Source organism: Euwallacea fornicatus, chromosome 36 (assembly GCF_040115645.1).
Source record: "Euwallacea fornicatus isolate EFF26 chromosome 36, ASM4011564v1, whole genome shotgun sequence".
NCBI classification, from domain to species: Eukaryota; Metazoa; Arthropoda; class Insecta; order Coleoptera; family Curculionidae; genus Euwallacea; species Euwallacea fornicatus.
This window is the reverse complement of record NC_089576.1, coordinates 1,348,847-1,363,016: the sequence shown is the minus strand read 5'-3', so window position 1 is coordinate 1,363,016 and position 14,170 is coordinate 1,348,847. Positions and strand designations below refer to the sequence as shown.

At 34.1% G+C, this 14,170-nt stretch overlaps 5 protein-coding genes across 8 annotated transcripts; 2 read left to right on the top strand and 3 right to left on the bottom strand.

The window, feature by feature from the left end:
- Positions 1-661: 661 nt before the first annotated feature.
- Positions 662-2,409, top strand: LOC136349077 (post-GPI attachment to proteins factor 2-like). Its single transcript, XM_066300383.1, has 5 exons — positions 662-1,146; positions 1,199-1,360; positions 1,416-1,521; positions 1,579-1,797; positions 1,850-2,409. The coding sequence occupies exons 1-5, from the start codon at positions 949-951 to the stop codon at positions 2,020-2,022; spliced, it is 858 nt and encodes a 285-aa protein (XP_066156480.1). The 5' UTR covers positions 662-948; the 3' UTR covers positions 2,023-2,409.
- Positions 1,548-3,777, bottom strand: LOC136349076 (surfeit locus protein 6 homolog). Of its 3 annotated transcripts, none has more exons than XM_066300382.1 (3): positions 3,517-3,777; positions 2,667-3,461; positions 1,548-1,984 (listed from the first exon to the last, which is right to left on the bottom strand). In XM_066300382.1, exons 1-2 carry the CDS (start codon positions 3,635-3,637, stop codon positions 2,695-2,697), a joined length of 888 nt encoding a protein of 295 aa, XP_066156479.1. In that variant the 5' UTR covers positions 3,638-3,777; the 3' UTR covers positions 1,548-1,984; positions 2,667-2,694. The 3 variants fall into 3 exon arrangements, with proteins under 3 accessions (XP_066156479.1, XP_066156478.1, XP_066156477.1); XM_066300381.1 differs by lacking the exon at positions 1,548-1,984 and adding an exon at positions 2,458-2,604; XM_066300380.1 differs by lacking the exon at positions 1,548-1,984 and having other exon boundaries at positions 2,458-3,461.
- Positions 3,778-3,999: 222 nt separating this feature from the next.
- LOC136349069 (O-acyltransferase like protein-like) lies at positions 4,000-11,071 on the top strand. 2 transcript variants are annotated; one of them, XM_066300368.1, is made up of 11 exons: positions 4,000-4,111; positions 5,749-5,946; positions 6,001-6,194; positions 6,245-6,691; positions 6,746-6,906; positions 9,855-10,023; positions 10,076-10,269; positions 10,319-10,445; positions 10,498-10,687; positions 10,741-10,883; positions 10,935-11,071. In XM_066300368.1, exons 2-11 carry the CDS (start codon positions 5,889-5,891, stop codon positions 11,055-11,057), a joined length of 1,806 nt encoding a protein of 601 aa, XP_066156465.1. In that variant the 5' UTR covers positions 4,000-4,111; positions 5,749-5,888; the 3' UTR covers positions 11,058-11,071. The 2 variants fall into 2 exon arrangements, with proteins under 2 accessions (XP_066156465.1, XP_066156463.1); XM_066300366.1 differs by lacking the exon at positions 4,000-4,111 and adding an exon at positions 4,784-5,129.
- On the bottom strand, positions 6,966-9,751 carry atms (RNA polymerase II-associated factor 1-like protein antimeros). The gene is made up of 5 exons (XM_066300375.1): positions 9,597-9,751; positions 9,314-9,537; positions 8,594-9,211; positions 8,328-8,528; positions 6,966-7,447 (listed from the first exon to the last, which is right to left on the bottom strand). The coding sequence occupies exons 1-5, from the start codon at positions 9,671-9,673 to the stop codon at positions 7,056-7,058; spliced, it is 1,512 nt and encodes a 503-aa protein (XP_066156472.1). The 5' UTR covers positions 9,674-9,751; the 3' UTR covers positions 6,966-7,055.
- Positions 11,072-11,159: 88 nt separating the features above from the next.
- On the bottom strand, positions 11,160-13,593 carry LOC136349070 (apyrase). The gene is made up of 9 exons (XM_066300369.1): positions 13,417-13,593; positions 12,945-13,362; positions 12,678-12,888; positions 12,426-12,626; positions 12,092-12,249; positions 11,949-12,039; positions 11,661-11,819; positions 11,454-11,603; positions 11,160-11,386 (listed from the first exon to the last, which is right to left on the bottom strand). The coding sequence occupies exons 1-9, from the start codon at positions 13,533-13,535 to the stop codon at positions 11,211-11,213; spliced, it is 1,683 nt and encodes a 560-aa protein (XP_066156466.1). The 5' UTR covers positions 13,536-13,593; the 3' UTR covers positions 11,160-11,210.
- Between the last annotated feature and the right edge of the window lie 577 nt (positions 13,594-14,170).

Here is a 14,170-nt window from a genome sequence, read left to right as displayed (position 1 = left end):
TCGTCCCTTTCACCCTCAGTTCACACTCTTTGACTTGGCGCTTTCCAGGTCCTGGCTTGAAATTCCCAACCAACAAAGGGCATTTTGGCGGTCTTTTGTCCTGCAAAGTCGAAACATGCCGAAATTCGAATAATGTTGAATTCGATATAAATAATTTTGCGTGTTGCGTCAACATTCTTTCGATTTTCTGTTTTCAAATAACAGAGTCCAGAGAAACCATTGTCAGCGGTCTTCCTTCCGAGCTGTCGGTTTGGAATAATTTCTTCACTTTTCCAGGGAAATCGAGTCTTCTTAATGAGATGATTTGTCAAATATCTTGTTTTGGGTCCTTTCTTCCTCTCGGGTCCGTCTGCTGCTCATCCGTTTTCCAATAGCTGGTGTCTTGTGAGGAATGACATCCTTCGGGCCGTAGTCTTTCACCCCCGATCAGCTTAAGCAAGTGGTTTCTGATGGACCAGTGTCGCAACAAAATTCATGTTCTGCCAGAATTTGTGGTTAACATAATAAAATTTTACGAAAATTCATTGTTATACGCGTTTTTTATGCCCCCACAACATTCCACCTTTAATTCTCTGACATTTGATGTCACTTCACCGGATTGATCTCTATCAGCTGATTTTCAACCAATCGATTTGATTCTCTATGGTTGCTAGCCAATCCGATTGTTTGAAAATCAGTTCACAGCGATCAATAGATTCGCCTGTCCGAAAACCCCTAATGCCATTTCAATCAACCATCAATGAAAATGTTTATATCTTTATTATAAATTTTTACCTAAAAAGTAATTAAAAACATACAGACATGGACGATAATACGACGTAGTAATCATTTGCCCACTTGGCAGCAGTTTTATCTTTAATTCGCACATATTAATTGCCCCTCCTTAAGTTATTTTAAGTAAAAATTTGAGACTCAAAAGTCAGGAGTCCTACTTCTACACCAAAAAGAATGAAAGAATCTCAATCTGCAATAAGCCTTCATAGGGACAAATGTAACACTCATAAAGAAGAATTAGTGGTACATTACAAAATCAATTTTAAGTATGTAGGGCTTTGCACTGTGTGCATCCCTCTTGCAGCCCTGCTTTTATGCCTGTTTACAGCATATATCTTGCAGTTTGATGATGTGCATGAGACACATTGCAAGGTGAGTCACAACAATTAACTATTAAGAATTTTTCATTAAACACCTGAATCAGGTATTCAACATTTTACCATCAATTAGTGCTGTAACAGGAATAAGCCCCCAAAGGTACATCTGGAGAATTAGCATTGCACTTCACATAGGACCAAGAGTAATAATTTCTGCTGTGTATAATGCATATCAACTTAATATGATAAACCCTTCAGCTGACCAAGATGTAAAACTCTTTTTAATCCAATTATGAAAACTGACTAAAACATGAAGGTTTTTAGGTAAAGGCCAGGGCGCAATTGTGGTTAAATATATCGTTTTTGCTTGACTTGATAGAAGCAGGTTCATTATGTGGAGTCACTTATATTTCTAATAGAGAAAACTATCGTGGGTTTATTAAATAAAACTCTAGGTTTGTTAAAACTTATTTAAATTGGCTTCTAGCAATTCATGAAAAGCTCTTTATAACATTTATGGTGAGCAGTTTAACACATATGTTGGCCTGTATTAAAGGCACAAAAATAGCAGCAGAGACAAGAAAAGATCTGGAATCTGTCAAGATTGGCCTAAAGTACAAGAAAGATTTGTTTGTTTTGTCTTTGTTATGCACAGCTGGATTAGTGATATTTTTCATTCAGCACCGATTCTTCTGCTTCAGAATGGGTGAGTCAAAGATTATTTTAAATTTGTGGGAGGAAAATAAAGTATTTTTCAGCCTTCAGTCTGTTTGCCTTATGTGAATACATTATAGCAGCAGCAAATGTGGCATTCCATCTCTCAGTTATCTTAGATTTTCCCACTGAAGAGCTTATGGTGGGGAAGTTTACAGTTCAGCATGGCACAGATGATTCTGAAAATGAACTGAATGCACACAAAAAAGATGACTAAACTCACAGTTCAAACTAAGGCTTCCTTTTTTAGGCATTTTGGTCTCAGCTTTGAAAACAATGCAATAAGTGATATTTTATGACCTTTTAAATAATAAATAAGGCCTTATAATGTTCTCTATAAGGCAGTCAATTTTAAAAATAATATAGTAGAATCTCTTTATAAAGGATTCTTTGTTCCACTTAGTGTTTACTCACTTTAGTTTGTAGAATTTATTGTGATATTTACTTATTTATTAATTTTTGACATTTTTATTAGTCATTTTTTTTTAGAATAAAATAGAAAGGCCTCCATCAGAAATAGTTTGCTCGCTGATCTTCCACAGCATTTGATATAGATTATTTATAAATTAAATAAACTAATGGAATAACAGTGGGTTCTTGTTGACATTCTTTCTTTTGCATTTTGTACAATTTTTAATGTTATTAAGAACACTTTGCAGTACAATTTTTTTAATTTGAACTTTATTTTCAAACCTTAAATTTCTTATTCATGTACATAAATTTCAATATCTATTCAAATTGCTATCAAGTATTTTAAGGTTTTATTAATAGAAATTTTGACTTCAGGATTGTAAAAAATCTGACAAGTTAACAATCTTCATGAAATTGAAAATAAATTGTTTTAGACCTGAGAAATCTTACCTTTTATAAAATTATACATTAAGTTGCTTCAAAAACCAGCTATAATCTTCCCTCTTTTTGTTGCTCTTTTTAGCTCTTTCACTTTCTTCTGCTTTTTCCTTTGATCAATATTATCCTTTCGCCTTTTTTGTTTGTCTTCTTTAGCCTTTGCAACCCCAGTTATTCTTGCCTCCCATTTTTTTTTGCTGGCTCTCACTTTCTGCTCTTTTTTCTTCATAGACTTTTTCAGCAATATTGGATCATCCTTTATTTTCTGTCCTTCAGCTTTGGCCAAGGCATTTTTCCAAGCTGTTTTCTCTTTAATTTGTACCATTTTTGTAGTTTCTCCAGTATATTCTAATTGATCTAATTTGTTTTTCTCTTCTGTGAGCTTCTTCAATATTTTCTCAGGATTTTTTTCCTGCTTCTTCACTTTCTGTTTGCCTAAGTTTGCAAAATCAATTTTAGAAAATACTAATTTATTTTCTGCATTAAAAACTGGTACTTTTTCTTCAGTTTTTTTAATTGAAAGCTCTGAAACTTCCTCAGTAGAACCCTTATTTTTCAGAGTCATTTTAGCTGCCCTCTCCAGCTTTGATTTTGCATTTCTAACATCCTGCTTGTTCTTTTTTTTCATTTTATTTTTCAAATTCTTTTTGGTCAGTTTTTCTTTGTAAGAAAGTTTCTTCTTACTTCGTATTTTGTTCAATCGTTCTTCTAGTTCATGTAAAGATTTAGCTCTCGTTTTCTTATTTGTCTCATTAATTAAGAGAGGTGGGTGTAAAGGTGCATCTTCGTTAGTTTCCTCATCTAATTCTAAACGATTTAAAGTAATTAAATATAGGAAATTAGAGTGCTTTTGGGGACTTACGTGTTCTTTCTGGGAGACCACAAACAGAAAATAGGGTTAATATAAATTTATTTTGGTCGAGAAGAAAAAGCTCAAGTTTTTTTTGATCAAATTTCTTCTTTGTTGTCTTGGAAAGCTCCATTATTCGTCTAAGTTAGTAACGATTATTTCTATAAAAATTACAAAATTTTCTTTCTGAAATCATTTATTAGGTTAAGTGAAAAAGAAAACAACAAACAACGACGTGCACAAAATCTAAGGTTAAGTGAAAGTTTGAATTAGTAACGGGCGAATATACCGAAAGATCATTTACGTTTTGTATTAGTCAGCTGTGAAGTTTCTTAAAGAAAAGAACGTATGTCGGTTATTGTTTGTAAATATTTGGTAACCTAATATAATAATCTAACCTCATTTTGCGGCATATGATCAAGCTACGACCCACTTTTTAGCGTCTATTTCTTTTCGGTAAAATTCATCAGCTGACTTTATATGAAATTTAAACGATCTTACTGTGTTTGACCAATTAACTAAGTCCAAGATATACGAAGATGGCGCTCTTGGCTCTTTCACAAGGCAGTCCTGGACTAAAAATAATTGCCAAAAACAACAGAACCGGGTTAGCAGTTTGAGGAAAACTTGCAAATATTTATATGCAACGTAATGTCGAATCTTTACTTTTTTAATGTTTTTTTTTTGTTTTTTTTCTATAACCATTACTCCAAAAATAGTCCGACCAAAAACGACCTTCTAAAGATATTTTCTTTATTGCGGTGATGCCTAATCGAATTGAAGTCAGATCTTAGGAATTTTGAAGAACCACCTTTGCATCTCGACGATTTTTTGGATTCAGTTTTGGAAAGCAATTTTTGATATTGTAAGTTTGTCACTTAAATTATCCACTTTCAAAAAATGGAATTATATAATATATAAAAATAATATAAATATTAATATATAATAATAATATATTAATATATAATAATTAAATATAATATATATAAATTTTTACTTTTTAGGAGTTGTTAAAACGGAAATCTTGAATTCGGCCTATTGATAGTTAAAATAAAAATATATAAAACTCAAAACTTATCATTTCTTATTTTTGGTTTATTTCAAAAATACTAGTACAGTATTGCATTTTAGTCCCTTCTAAACGAACTGAATTAATCAATAATATTCCCTGAAAGTAAATATTTAATGAACCTTCGCGCCAACATGTGTGTCACAACTTTTTTACATTCTAAACGTTTGTCAGTACTGCTTCGTTTTTATCACTCAATTACACCTTTTCAATAAAGCCTAATTTTACATCCATTAAAGCTTTGTGGGCAATAATGCAAAATAAAAACCCATTATTCGACATTTCCTAAGACTGCAATTAATAAGGCTAACGATCCACAAAGCGCGCGACCATTGAACTTATTTGAGACCCTGAACGTAATAAGAAATGCATTTAGTCTTAAGCAATAGTTTTGTAGTATTAGCCTTTACCTAGTAAGTGTAGGTTTAATCCAAGATGGTAGTACAATTGCTGAAAATGTGGAAAACGCGCGTTTTGGTGTTTTTTTTAATAAATTTGTGCGTTTGTAGTTTGAGCGTGGAATTTAATGAATTCGGGGAAAAGTCTAAGTGTTCGGGTAAGTTTAATACGGAAAGTGAAAATTTGTAGTTTCGATCCCTTGTCGGTTAGGTGATGGTGATTTTTTTACGAAATTTGCAAATCTGCTTTATGAGTTATCAAATTTATTATTAGGGATAAGGAGAGAGAATGCACAAATTTATTGTCTATCTAACCAATGTAGGGACCGTAAAGCAGATCCGTTCGCAAATTTCTATTGTGTCGTTTCATTATGCACTTAATATTCATTGCACCTCCTTTTGCATAGACGCTAAAAATCTAACTTAACGGATTGTTTATTGCAATGCTATGAGATTGTGGATTTTGTACTGAGATAATCAATCGAAATAGTGGGTTTTGTTTAATCGCAATTTACCTTCAAGTCTACATGAACAATTTAATTCATCAATGTCTTATCTATAGTAAGTTATTTGTTGCATGCGAAAACTTCATATTCATGAATTGAGACTGATAAACCTTTTTAATGACTTCTGAGGAATTAATAGGAACCACACTTTTTTACAAAATATTTTTGAGGAGTGGTCGCAATTACATCTAACGAATCTTAAAAAAGTTCTTCGTTTATTCCTCCCTTTCCTTTTTAATTTTCACGCATATTTTATTATTATTATTTATAGGCCCTGTCGATCAAGCCTGCAATGCCAGTAATTGTTCCCTTGTCCCCGTAAAGAGAAACATCCACAACATTCTCGATTTATGGACAAATTTTCCTAGTCATATATTCTCTAATTTTGGGAATATTTCTGCAAAATGTCAGATGGAATATAATAAGCACCGCAAAAGTGCCGCACAGGGGAAATTAAACTCCCTAAAATGTAAATAAACTCCGCTATAACAATTTAATAGACGCTCAAAAAGATTTTTTACAGTGTTTGATGCCACAGCAAAACCTCCGTCAGGGATTCTCAGCGGCAACATAAACCAGTTTGGAGACTTTGATGAATGCTTAGAAGTACCAAATGCCCAATATTGCTTAGCATTACTAGATTTTGATCTTCTAAAGCTACTTCCACATGGAAAATTGGTTCACGCCCATTTTGCCATTACAGAAACATTTGAGGATGTAACTATAGTTTGCTTCTCGAGACATTTTTTATAAGCAAAAGGTTTTAGCCTTCTCACAGAGTACCAGGGTTCTCCTTTGTAAGATGGGGGTTTTGTATTCCAAAGGAATGCAGCGTTGACGATTTAACAAATGCTTTAAAGGCCAAAATTAACGTGAAAGCCAAAGTTGCTGGAAATACGTGTCAAAGATCTACTGGAGCTCAATTGACTACATCTGCAGATTACATTGTTAGAGGGTATTTCCTTGGTATTGCAATTATTGTAGTGGTGTCCTCAGCTATTTATTATAAAGCTGGAAATAACGAGGGCGATTTGTTAACTGTCTTTGCTATCCAGAAGAATTTTAAAAGTTTAATAACCGTAGCATCAAAAAATGGCAGAAACTTCAGCTCTATACACGGAGTCAGGTTCTTCTCAGCTTTAGCTCTTTTAATGGCTCATAAAACTATGGCTTCGTTGTACAATCCTTACACTAATAAAACCAGAATGACAGAGGTAAGATCTTGCGATATTAATTTTATTAAAAACTAGGTGAGTTTGATGTTTTAGATACAAACGATGAAATGGTCAGTGATAGGTCGTAATTCTGTGCTTTACACGGATTGCTTCTTATTGATCAGTGGATTGTTGAATGCCAATGCATTGCTCACGGACCTGGACAAATACAAATGCATAAAATTTGGAGAGAAGTTATTTAGCCGATTGGTTCGGTAGGTATTTATATTTTTGATTTATAAAGACCAGTAATTTCAAAATCAAAATTTCCAACTTTCCGAAGATAAATCACGTTTATTGGGTCAAAATTCAAAAAAATATCAATAGAATACAATCAACAAATTGGTTCGTATCCGTCAAAAATCTATTCACTATCGGACCCCGACACGGACCTCGATCCAGACGCCGACCTAGACCTTGATGGAGACTTTGACGCTGATCTAGATCTTGAACCTGATCTGGATCGTGAAGGAGACTTGCTGGGAGACCTGCTTCGAGAGCCAGATTTTGATCTTGAACGAGACTTAGACCGAGATCTGGATCGTGATGGGGATTTCGAGTGGGACTTTGAGCGGGATCTGGACGATCTTGATGATGATTTAGACTGGCGCGAAGTCCTGCCATCGTTACTTTCATTTTCACTATCCTTGGTTTTGTCTTCTTTTTCAAGCTCCGCGTCTGAGCCTCCTTGGCTGTCATTGCCGTCTTGATCTATATCTTCTTGCTCTTCAATTTCCATTTCTTCATCATCCTCGCCTAGAAATTTTATTATTTTCATGAAGCAGTTCATTGATGAACAACTCTTCAGTAATGGAAGCGAAAAGAGCAAAATTATAGGTCAAATTGAAAATCGAATTTCTAATGAAACCTTAAATTGATTTTAATGATTTTTGAAGATTTGTATTGGACAGGAATTTATCTTCTTAAAAAGCGGCTTTTAAACATTTACACTTAGCAATACAGCGTGTTGGGTAAAATCATGCAAAATATTCGCTTTTTTTGCCAATGGGTATATTGGAAAGCATAATATCTCTAGGCTATTTATTCAAATGAGATAAGGTATAAGAAACATATAGTTTAAAACAGACACTATACATATATAGTGTGGGTTTGAGACTGGAGGATTATAGAAGTCATACAATTTTCAAGTAGATAAGCTTTTGTAGTGTTTTACAAAAGTGGGTACAAAAGTTTTAATGCTACTGTCGCACAAAAAAAAATATCTGATGACTAAATCTTCAAAGAGCACCGAAGTCGACTTACGAAAAAATTAGTTTAGAATTTCACCAAAAATTTCGCTGTATTCGTTTCAATTGTTCATTGTTTTAAACGTGGGACTTAATGTGAAACTTCATACTTCATTAACGCAATGCACTAATTAATAAAAAATCTAATACCTACTCTGGGAAAGGAAAATACTGACAGTAATAGCAATAAGCTCAGGAATAAACTACTGATGAATTAACTGACTGAAACCTGATTTATTACACTTTTTGGAAGAATGATAAAAATATGCAGAACTCTGCATATTTATATTACCAAAAACAATGTCGGGGAGTTGTATTGCAACTGCCCTACTAATGGCCTAAATTACCTGTTGAGTATTAACCACAAAAAAAACAACACAATTATTTACCTGGGGGTTCTAGCTGCCTCTTCCTATACCTTTGCATCTTAAACTCATGTGCATTCATTGCTCTATGCTTGACCACTAATCTGGTATTACTGGGAACCTGTCCCACCTTCTGTCGTCTTTTGCTTAAACGCACCCTAGTTTCCAGCTCATTATAATACACTCCATCATGACGAATAACAAAGAAGTAGTTTTCTTCATAACCTACATGTTTATATTATTTTTCATTTGCTCAAGTGAAGCTCAAATCATTTCATATATTAAATTACCTTTGCTTGCCTTGCTCTTAAAATTCCAATTATATTCCCTGGCCATTTTGTACTCATATTCTTCATCATCCTGATAAGGAACATTGTTAGCAAAGTCCTCTCTGCGTTTTTGTAGTGTTTCCTCCACTGGAAGAAAGTAGGCAACAAACTGCTCTCCACTTTCGTCCATCACACCTCTAATCATAGCCTGTGACATTTCTTCAATCTGAGCAGGAATTCCCTTGCCAATTGGTGCAGGATCAGAGTCAAATATTACTTGGGCACAAGGATATTTCCACAAATTGAAGTCTGGATATACAGGAAGAACTTCTACAGGCACCACATTGGGTTTGCTGTAATGTTTGTCAATGGGTATTTTACAATCAGCAAATGTTTTTTCAATGGCTTGAATCTGAGAGTCTCGATCCATGTAAAGTGTCTCATTGTTGAAAGACTTTTTAATGCTGTAGCCCACTTTGGCCTCAACTTTGTCCATAGTTTGAGGTTGGAATCTAGTTTGCTCAGTAGATATGTATTCGGTACGGCGAAGCCATGATACTGATTTTGCATGATGACGAGATCTCTTTGAGTCTTGAGGTGTGAGAATATCTTCTTCGAGAAGTTTTTCATCTGCAGGATCTAAATGAGGAACATTATTTGTTTTACTAAACCATAGAATTTGTACACTTATGATACCAAATGGAGCAATAACAGCTATCTAAACTAAGTATTTATGCTTACCTAAATGAACACCTTGATCTACAGCATAAATATCTTTATTGATTAAATCAATGTTTACCCCCAAATCATGTTCTGTAAGTACTTCATATCGATAATTTCGTTCTAAAGATGTAGGGTTGTACTGAATGAATCTTGTGGACTCAAAGGGATATGAAATGAATTTCAAATCAAAAGGAATGTCGGGTAAAGTATTGCAATACTTTACTTTACATATTAGGTCAGATCTGAAATATAAATTAGTTTATATTATAAGCAGAAAAGCAGAATATTGGCAGATTTTTACCTTTTATCTGCTGGTTTTGCTGGTCTTTCTTGTCGTTTTTCTACCTGATTGGGTCCGTTTTGGATAGTTGGAGGCATATTTGCTATAAGGAATATGTTATACTTATAATAATTCGCGTTTTGTGATTAATTTGACGGCGTCTACATCTGTTACAAATGTAAGGTTAGGATCCCTGGTGTAGGCATAAAGGATATATAGTACTATTTGGTGAGACAATCAATAATTGTCTTGTAATTACATTTTTTTTTTAAATTTCAGAATTTTACCAGGAATGGTTACTACGATTTTATTCTGCACCTACATACTCCCTTCAATGGGTTCTGGCCCTTTGTGGCCCATCGTAGTCGACCACCACTCCAATTTGTGTAGGAAAAATATGTGGAAAAATTTATTATTCATTCACAACTATTTTGGGTTTAAAGACATGGTGATTATTACCGTTTTTAATTTTATTTTATGTAGGGACTTACCATTTATAGTGTTTAACTCATACGCACCAACTGGGCATTGACATGCAGTTGTTCCTGGCCACCCCAGTGCTTCTATACATTTTGAACAAGAACCGTAGAATTGGGGTGGTTATGGTATTACTAATATCAGCAGTATCGACTTTTTTACGCTTCCACAACACCCTGACGTATAAACTAAATTACGTGGTACATTATGGAGTTCCGTAGGTGATAAACTCATGACAAAAACTATTTATTAACCAATTAATTTAGAATTTCCCGACTATTTGACACTGCTGATTTCTCCTATATATTGCCCACCAACCGAGCTTCCATTTATTTAATAGGGGTCACATTAGCTGATGTCTTAAAGAACTCTAAGAAAATGTCTCTCTCTAATGTAAGTTTAGATTCATTAAAAAATTCTGTGTCTCACCATGCTTTGTTTGCAGAAACAACTCTATTACATCTGGCCATTTACTTACACTATTGGCCTAATTACATGGTTTGCCCCAGTATCAATGTCGACTAGAGATTACCAGTATCATCCTATGGAAGCAGCTATTTACAGCGCAATTTATCCATTTACATGGGGGGTGGCAATTGGCTGGATTATATATGCATCTGAAATGGGGATTGGGGGTGATAAATCTGATCGTGTCTGAGTTATCTTTAAAGCCAAGGTTTTGTTTTAGGTTGGTTAGCTTCGTTACTCACCTGGAAGTATTTTCAGATATTCACAAAAATTGCTTATGGAGTGTATTTAGTACAGTTTCCTGTTTTCTTTTACAACGTTGGAATCAGGCGGCATGCTGACGAGTACAAAAGTTACATGATGGTGAAAATTTTAATTACTGGATTGAAAAACTTACACAATTTTTTTTTACAGTTTCCTTCATTAGAAACGATGTGGATTCTCATATTTGCCACGTGTCTTGCACTATTCGTTGAGATGCCTTGTAGTAATTTATATAAAATTGTATTAAGTCGAATTCTAAATACGTGTAAATAAATTAATGATTATCCTTCGCCATATAATCAAGATTCCTAAATAAGTTCAAATATTTTCATAGAAATAAATGTGAAATAGTAGAAGTTATTACTAATTCGTATGTTTTTTTATATTAATATATAGTATATTTATTCAATAACTTAAATAAACATTTTACAAATCAAATCCAGTTACTTTAATTCCTTCAGCACCAAGAACAATGATTCGGTCTTCTTCCTCTTCATAAATCGGAGATTTGTGTTGCAAATATTGTCTAAATACGTCTATATCTAGTTGCCCAGTAACTAAATTTTGCAAATTATCTGAGAGAGCTGTAAAGTCATCACCACCTAGAAATAATAGAGAAGGGCAAAGAACATTGTTTGTATTTATCTAATGTGAATTTATTTAATTTACCTCCAGTAATAAACGACGGCACTGCTATATTATACATTTTAACCTCATCTAAATCTTCATAGATTGGAACAGCACATTCTTGACAACGAATCTTTAAATTTACCACTCTATCTCCTAGAGGCCTTGACACGTTATAAACCACATGGATTCCTTTCAATCAAGAAAAATATATAAATATTTTCATGGATTATAAAAATTATTCGTTACCTGAAACCTGAAGAAGTTTTAAATCGGATGTAATTCTTCCATTGTCATAATTTCCAGCTGATTGTTCTAAGACTTCTCTAATGTATTTCCCTTGCAACCGTCCGAAATCTACAGTATTGGAAAAAGGTTGGGAATTCACCATGTCTCCATAAGTTATATCTAGAATAAATTATGACTGTAATGAGATACCTACCTACCAGTGCTGCATTATTTTAATATAAAATTTGACAAATATAAGAAATATTCCACTTAATACACTTCAATACTAATGAGAGAACAAAACTTTACTTCCAATTTCAATGTCAGTTCTAAGTCCTCCAGCATTGATTATAGCAATAGCAGCATTAGTCCAAGAACCGTTTTGTACATTTTGGGCATACTGCAAAAACAAATCTTAATGTAAAATTATGTGAAGACGGTACTCAACGCACCTCAAAAACAAAGGCATCAGTGACGAAATTGCCTAAGGTGCATTCTCTGTAGTAGCAACCAGCTTTTGACAATCTCACTAAAGCCGAACCAATCACCATTGAACCTTCTGCGTTAACCATTTCATCCCATGATTCTAAATCTTTATTAATTCCTTTATCTGAAATTAGGAATTTGCATTATGAAAAATTCTATTCACCAGACTATCAATATTTTTTTATTCAAAAGATCATATTTCTATGGTCGAAACTGTCCTTCACCAGATCGTCAGCAATTAATTTGTCTTAAATATCTCTTGTGTATTACAATTAGGAGTAATAAGATTAAGAACCTTACCTTTAGGTAAGTCGTGTTCTATATAGATGGGGGCTCCAGAGTAATCAGCAACTTCACCTTCACTGTCATAGAAAATCGTAATATTGCCCAAGTACTTCGTATAGGCTGAGGCCTGAACTATGAGAACGTCTTTTCCGGTTCTGGTGCTTGTTACGATGGTAGGATACGGTCCTCTTGGAGTGTCTGGTCCTGGGGGGTTGTCTGAAAATAAAAATGTTTTTCAGCTAATTTTAAAAAATGTGTGTTTTGTACCTCCAGTCCACAGGAAAGTGTGCGAATGAGCCCCCACAATCAATCCAATCTTTTCACTGGCATTTGCTGCTATTTCCTGGTCCACATCGTATCCGCAATGGGAGAGCACAATGTTAGTAAAAACCCCCTCTTCTTTTACTAAACGTTCAGCTTCAGCATTGACACTTGATGACTCAGGGTAGAACACTAAACTTCCGGTATTGGCAATAGTCTACATAAAAATTTTGATTGTCATTTTATCTCAAGTACACAATCTATAATATTTACGTTGGTTTTAGAATAGATTACTCCGATGATTCCTATCTTTTTCCCATCTCTTTCGACCACAACACTCTTAGAATAGGTGCCTTGTATATCTGGTTCTTCTGCATCATCAATATTGGCCGTCACTACAGGGGTCGTAAGGCTAGTGATAAATGGAACCACCCCTTTTATACCATCGTCGAATTCGTGATTTCCCAATACTGTGGCATCAAAAGGCAGTTTGTTCATGAATTCCTGGGTAATATTCCATTTTCCCAAAGTATAATAAAGCGTTCCCTGGAAATTGTCTCCTCCATTCAGAAGTAGAGATTTGGGTTTTTCTTCTAAGAGACTTTGGATAAGGGCATACAGCCGCGAGAAGCCTCCAATACACGCGTCAGGATCGTTACAGGTGCCTGAGGATGTACTGGTTTCGGCAAATCTACGAATTATGGAAAATTTACCAAAATAATTCAGCTTCAGATTATAAACATACCTCGCGTGGAAATCATTTACATGCACAATAGACAGCTCAAACAAGTGTTCATTTGATCTAACAGAATTGGATGCAGCAATGTTAAGGGTTATTAAGGAAAATGCTATTAAAGCCAACATCTTGGGATCAATTAAGTACAGAAGTACTGAACTTCTCCATATAGTCGAAGTTTGTGGCATGATTTGCTAGTATCTTATCATTTTAAAGTGGTAATATGATTATGATATATTAAGGGTTTTATTGTTAACAATAAATTATTTGAGCAATTATTTGATTATATGCGATGATAATAAGTGTATTTCCAATTAAATCTTTTTATTAGAATGGTTTATTCATTCGTATATTTTTAGGATCTTAGAACGTAGCTAAAGTCAATATTGAACGCATTTTTACAAATCAAGTATTGATACTTTAAGTTCCTTATCGCTAAGAACAATTATCCAGTCTTCCTCCTCGTGATGAGCTGAGGAATGGTATTACAAGTAAAGCCTTAATATGTCCATATCCCCTTGTCTGGTAAAGCATTCTGCCAATTTTCCGAGAGAGCAGTGAATTCGCTCCCACCTACGTGAAAGGAAATCGGGGAGATAATAAAATAATTATTGAGATATTATTACAGTGAGATCAAATCTTTTTAAGATGGACACGTATTTTATTTACCTCGCACAGTATATTAAGGAAATGCGGTATTGTACATTTCAGTCTCGTGTAATTCTTCGTAGATTGGAATAATACATTTTTGTCCATGAATCTT

Excerpts from the sequence above, each read along its gene's own strand:
- LOC136349070 (XM_066300369.1), bottom strand. The coding sequence starts at position 13,535 with ATGTTGGCTTTAATAGCATTTTCCTTAATAACCCTTAACATTGCTGCA. Across the intron at positions 13,363-13,416 it reads GTAAATGATTTCCACGCGAG|ATTTGCCGAAACCAGTACAT; the intron begins GTATGTTTATAA and ends CATAATTCGTAG. Across the intron at positions 11,604-11,660 it reads AAAACTTCTTCAGGTTTCAG|GAATCCATGTGGTTTATAAC; the intron begins GTAACGAATAAT and ends CTTGATTGAAAG.
- LOC136349077 (XM_066300383.1), top strand. The coding sequence starts at position 949 with ATGAAAGAATCTCAATCTGCAATAAGCCTTCATAGGGACAAATGTAAC. Across the intron at positions 1,147-1,198 it reads TGCATGAGACACATTGCAAG|GTATTCAACATTTTACCATC; the intron begins GTGAGTCACAAC and ends CACCTGAATCAG. Across the intron at positions 1,522-1,578 it reads TTCTAATAGAGAAAACTATC|CAATTCATGAAAAGCTCTTT; the intron begins GTGGGTTTATTA and ends ATTGGCTTCTAG.
- LOC136349076 (XM_066300382.1), bottom strand. The coding sequence starts at position 3,637 with ATGGAGCTTTCCAAGACAACAAAGAAGAAATTTGATCAAAAAAAACTT. Across the intron at positions 3,462-3,516 it reads TGGTCTCCCAGAAAGAACAC|AATTAGATGAGGAAACTAAC; the intron begins GTAAGTCCCCAA and ends TAAATCGTTTAG.
- atms (XM_066300375.1), bottom strand. The coding sequence starts at position 9,673 with ATGCCTCCAACTATCCAAAACGGACCCAATCAGGTAGAAAAACGACAA. Across the intron at positions 8,529-8,593 it reads TAAGAGCAAGGCAAGCAAAG|GTTATGAAGAAAACTACTTC; the intron begins GTAATTTAATAT and ends ATAAACATGTAG. Across the intron at positions 7,448-8,327 it reads GAGGCAGCTAGAACCCCCAG|GCGAGGATGATGAAGAAATG; the intron begins GTAAATAATTGT and ends TAAAATTTCTAG.
- LOC136349069 (XM_066300366.1), top strand. The coding sequence starts at position 5,009 with ATGGTAGTACAATTGCTGAAAATGTGGAAAACGCGCGTTTTGGTGTTT. Across the intron at positions 5,947-6,000 it reads GAAATTAAACTCCCTAAAAT|TGTTTGATGCCACAGCAAAA; the intron begins GTAAATAAACTC and ends GATTTTTTACAG. Across the intron at positions 10,884-10,934 it reads AGTACAAAAGTTACATGATG|TTTCCTTCATTAGAAACGAT; the intron begins GTGAAAATTTTA and ends TTTTTTTTACAG.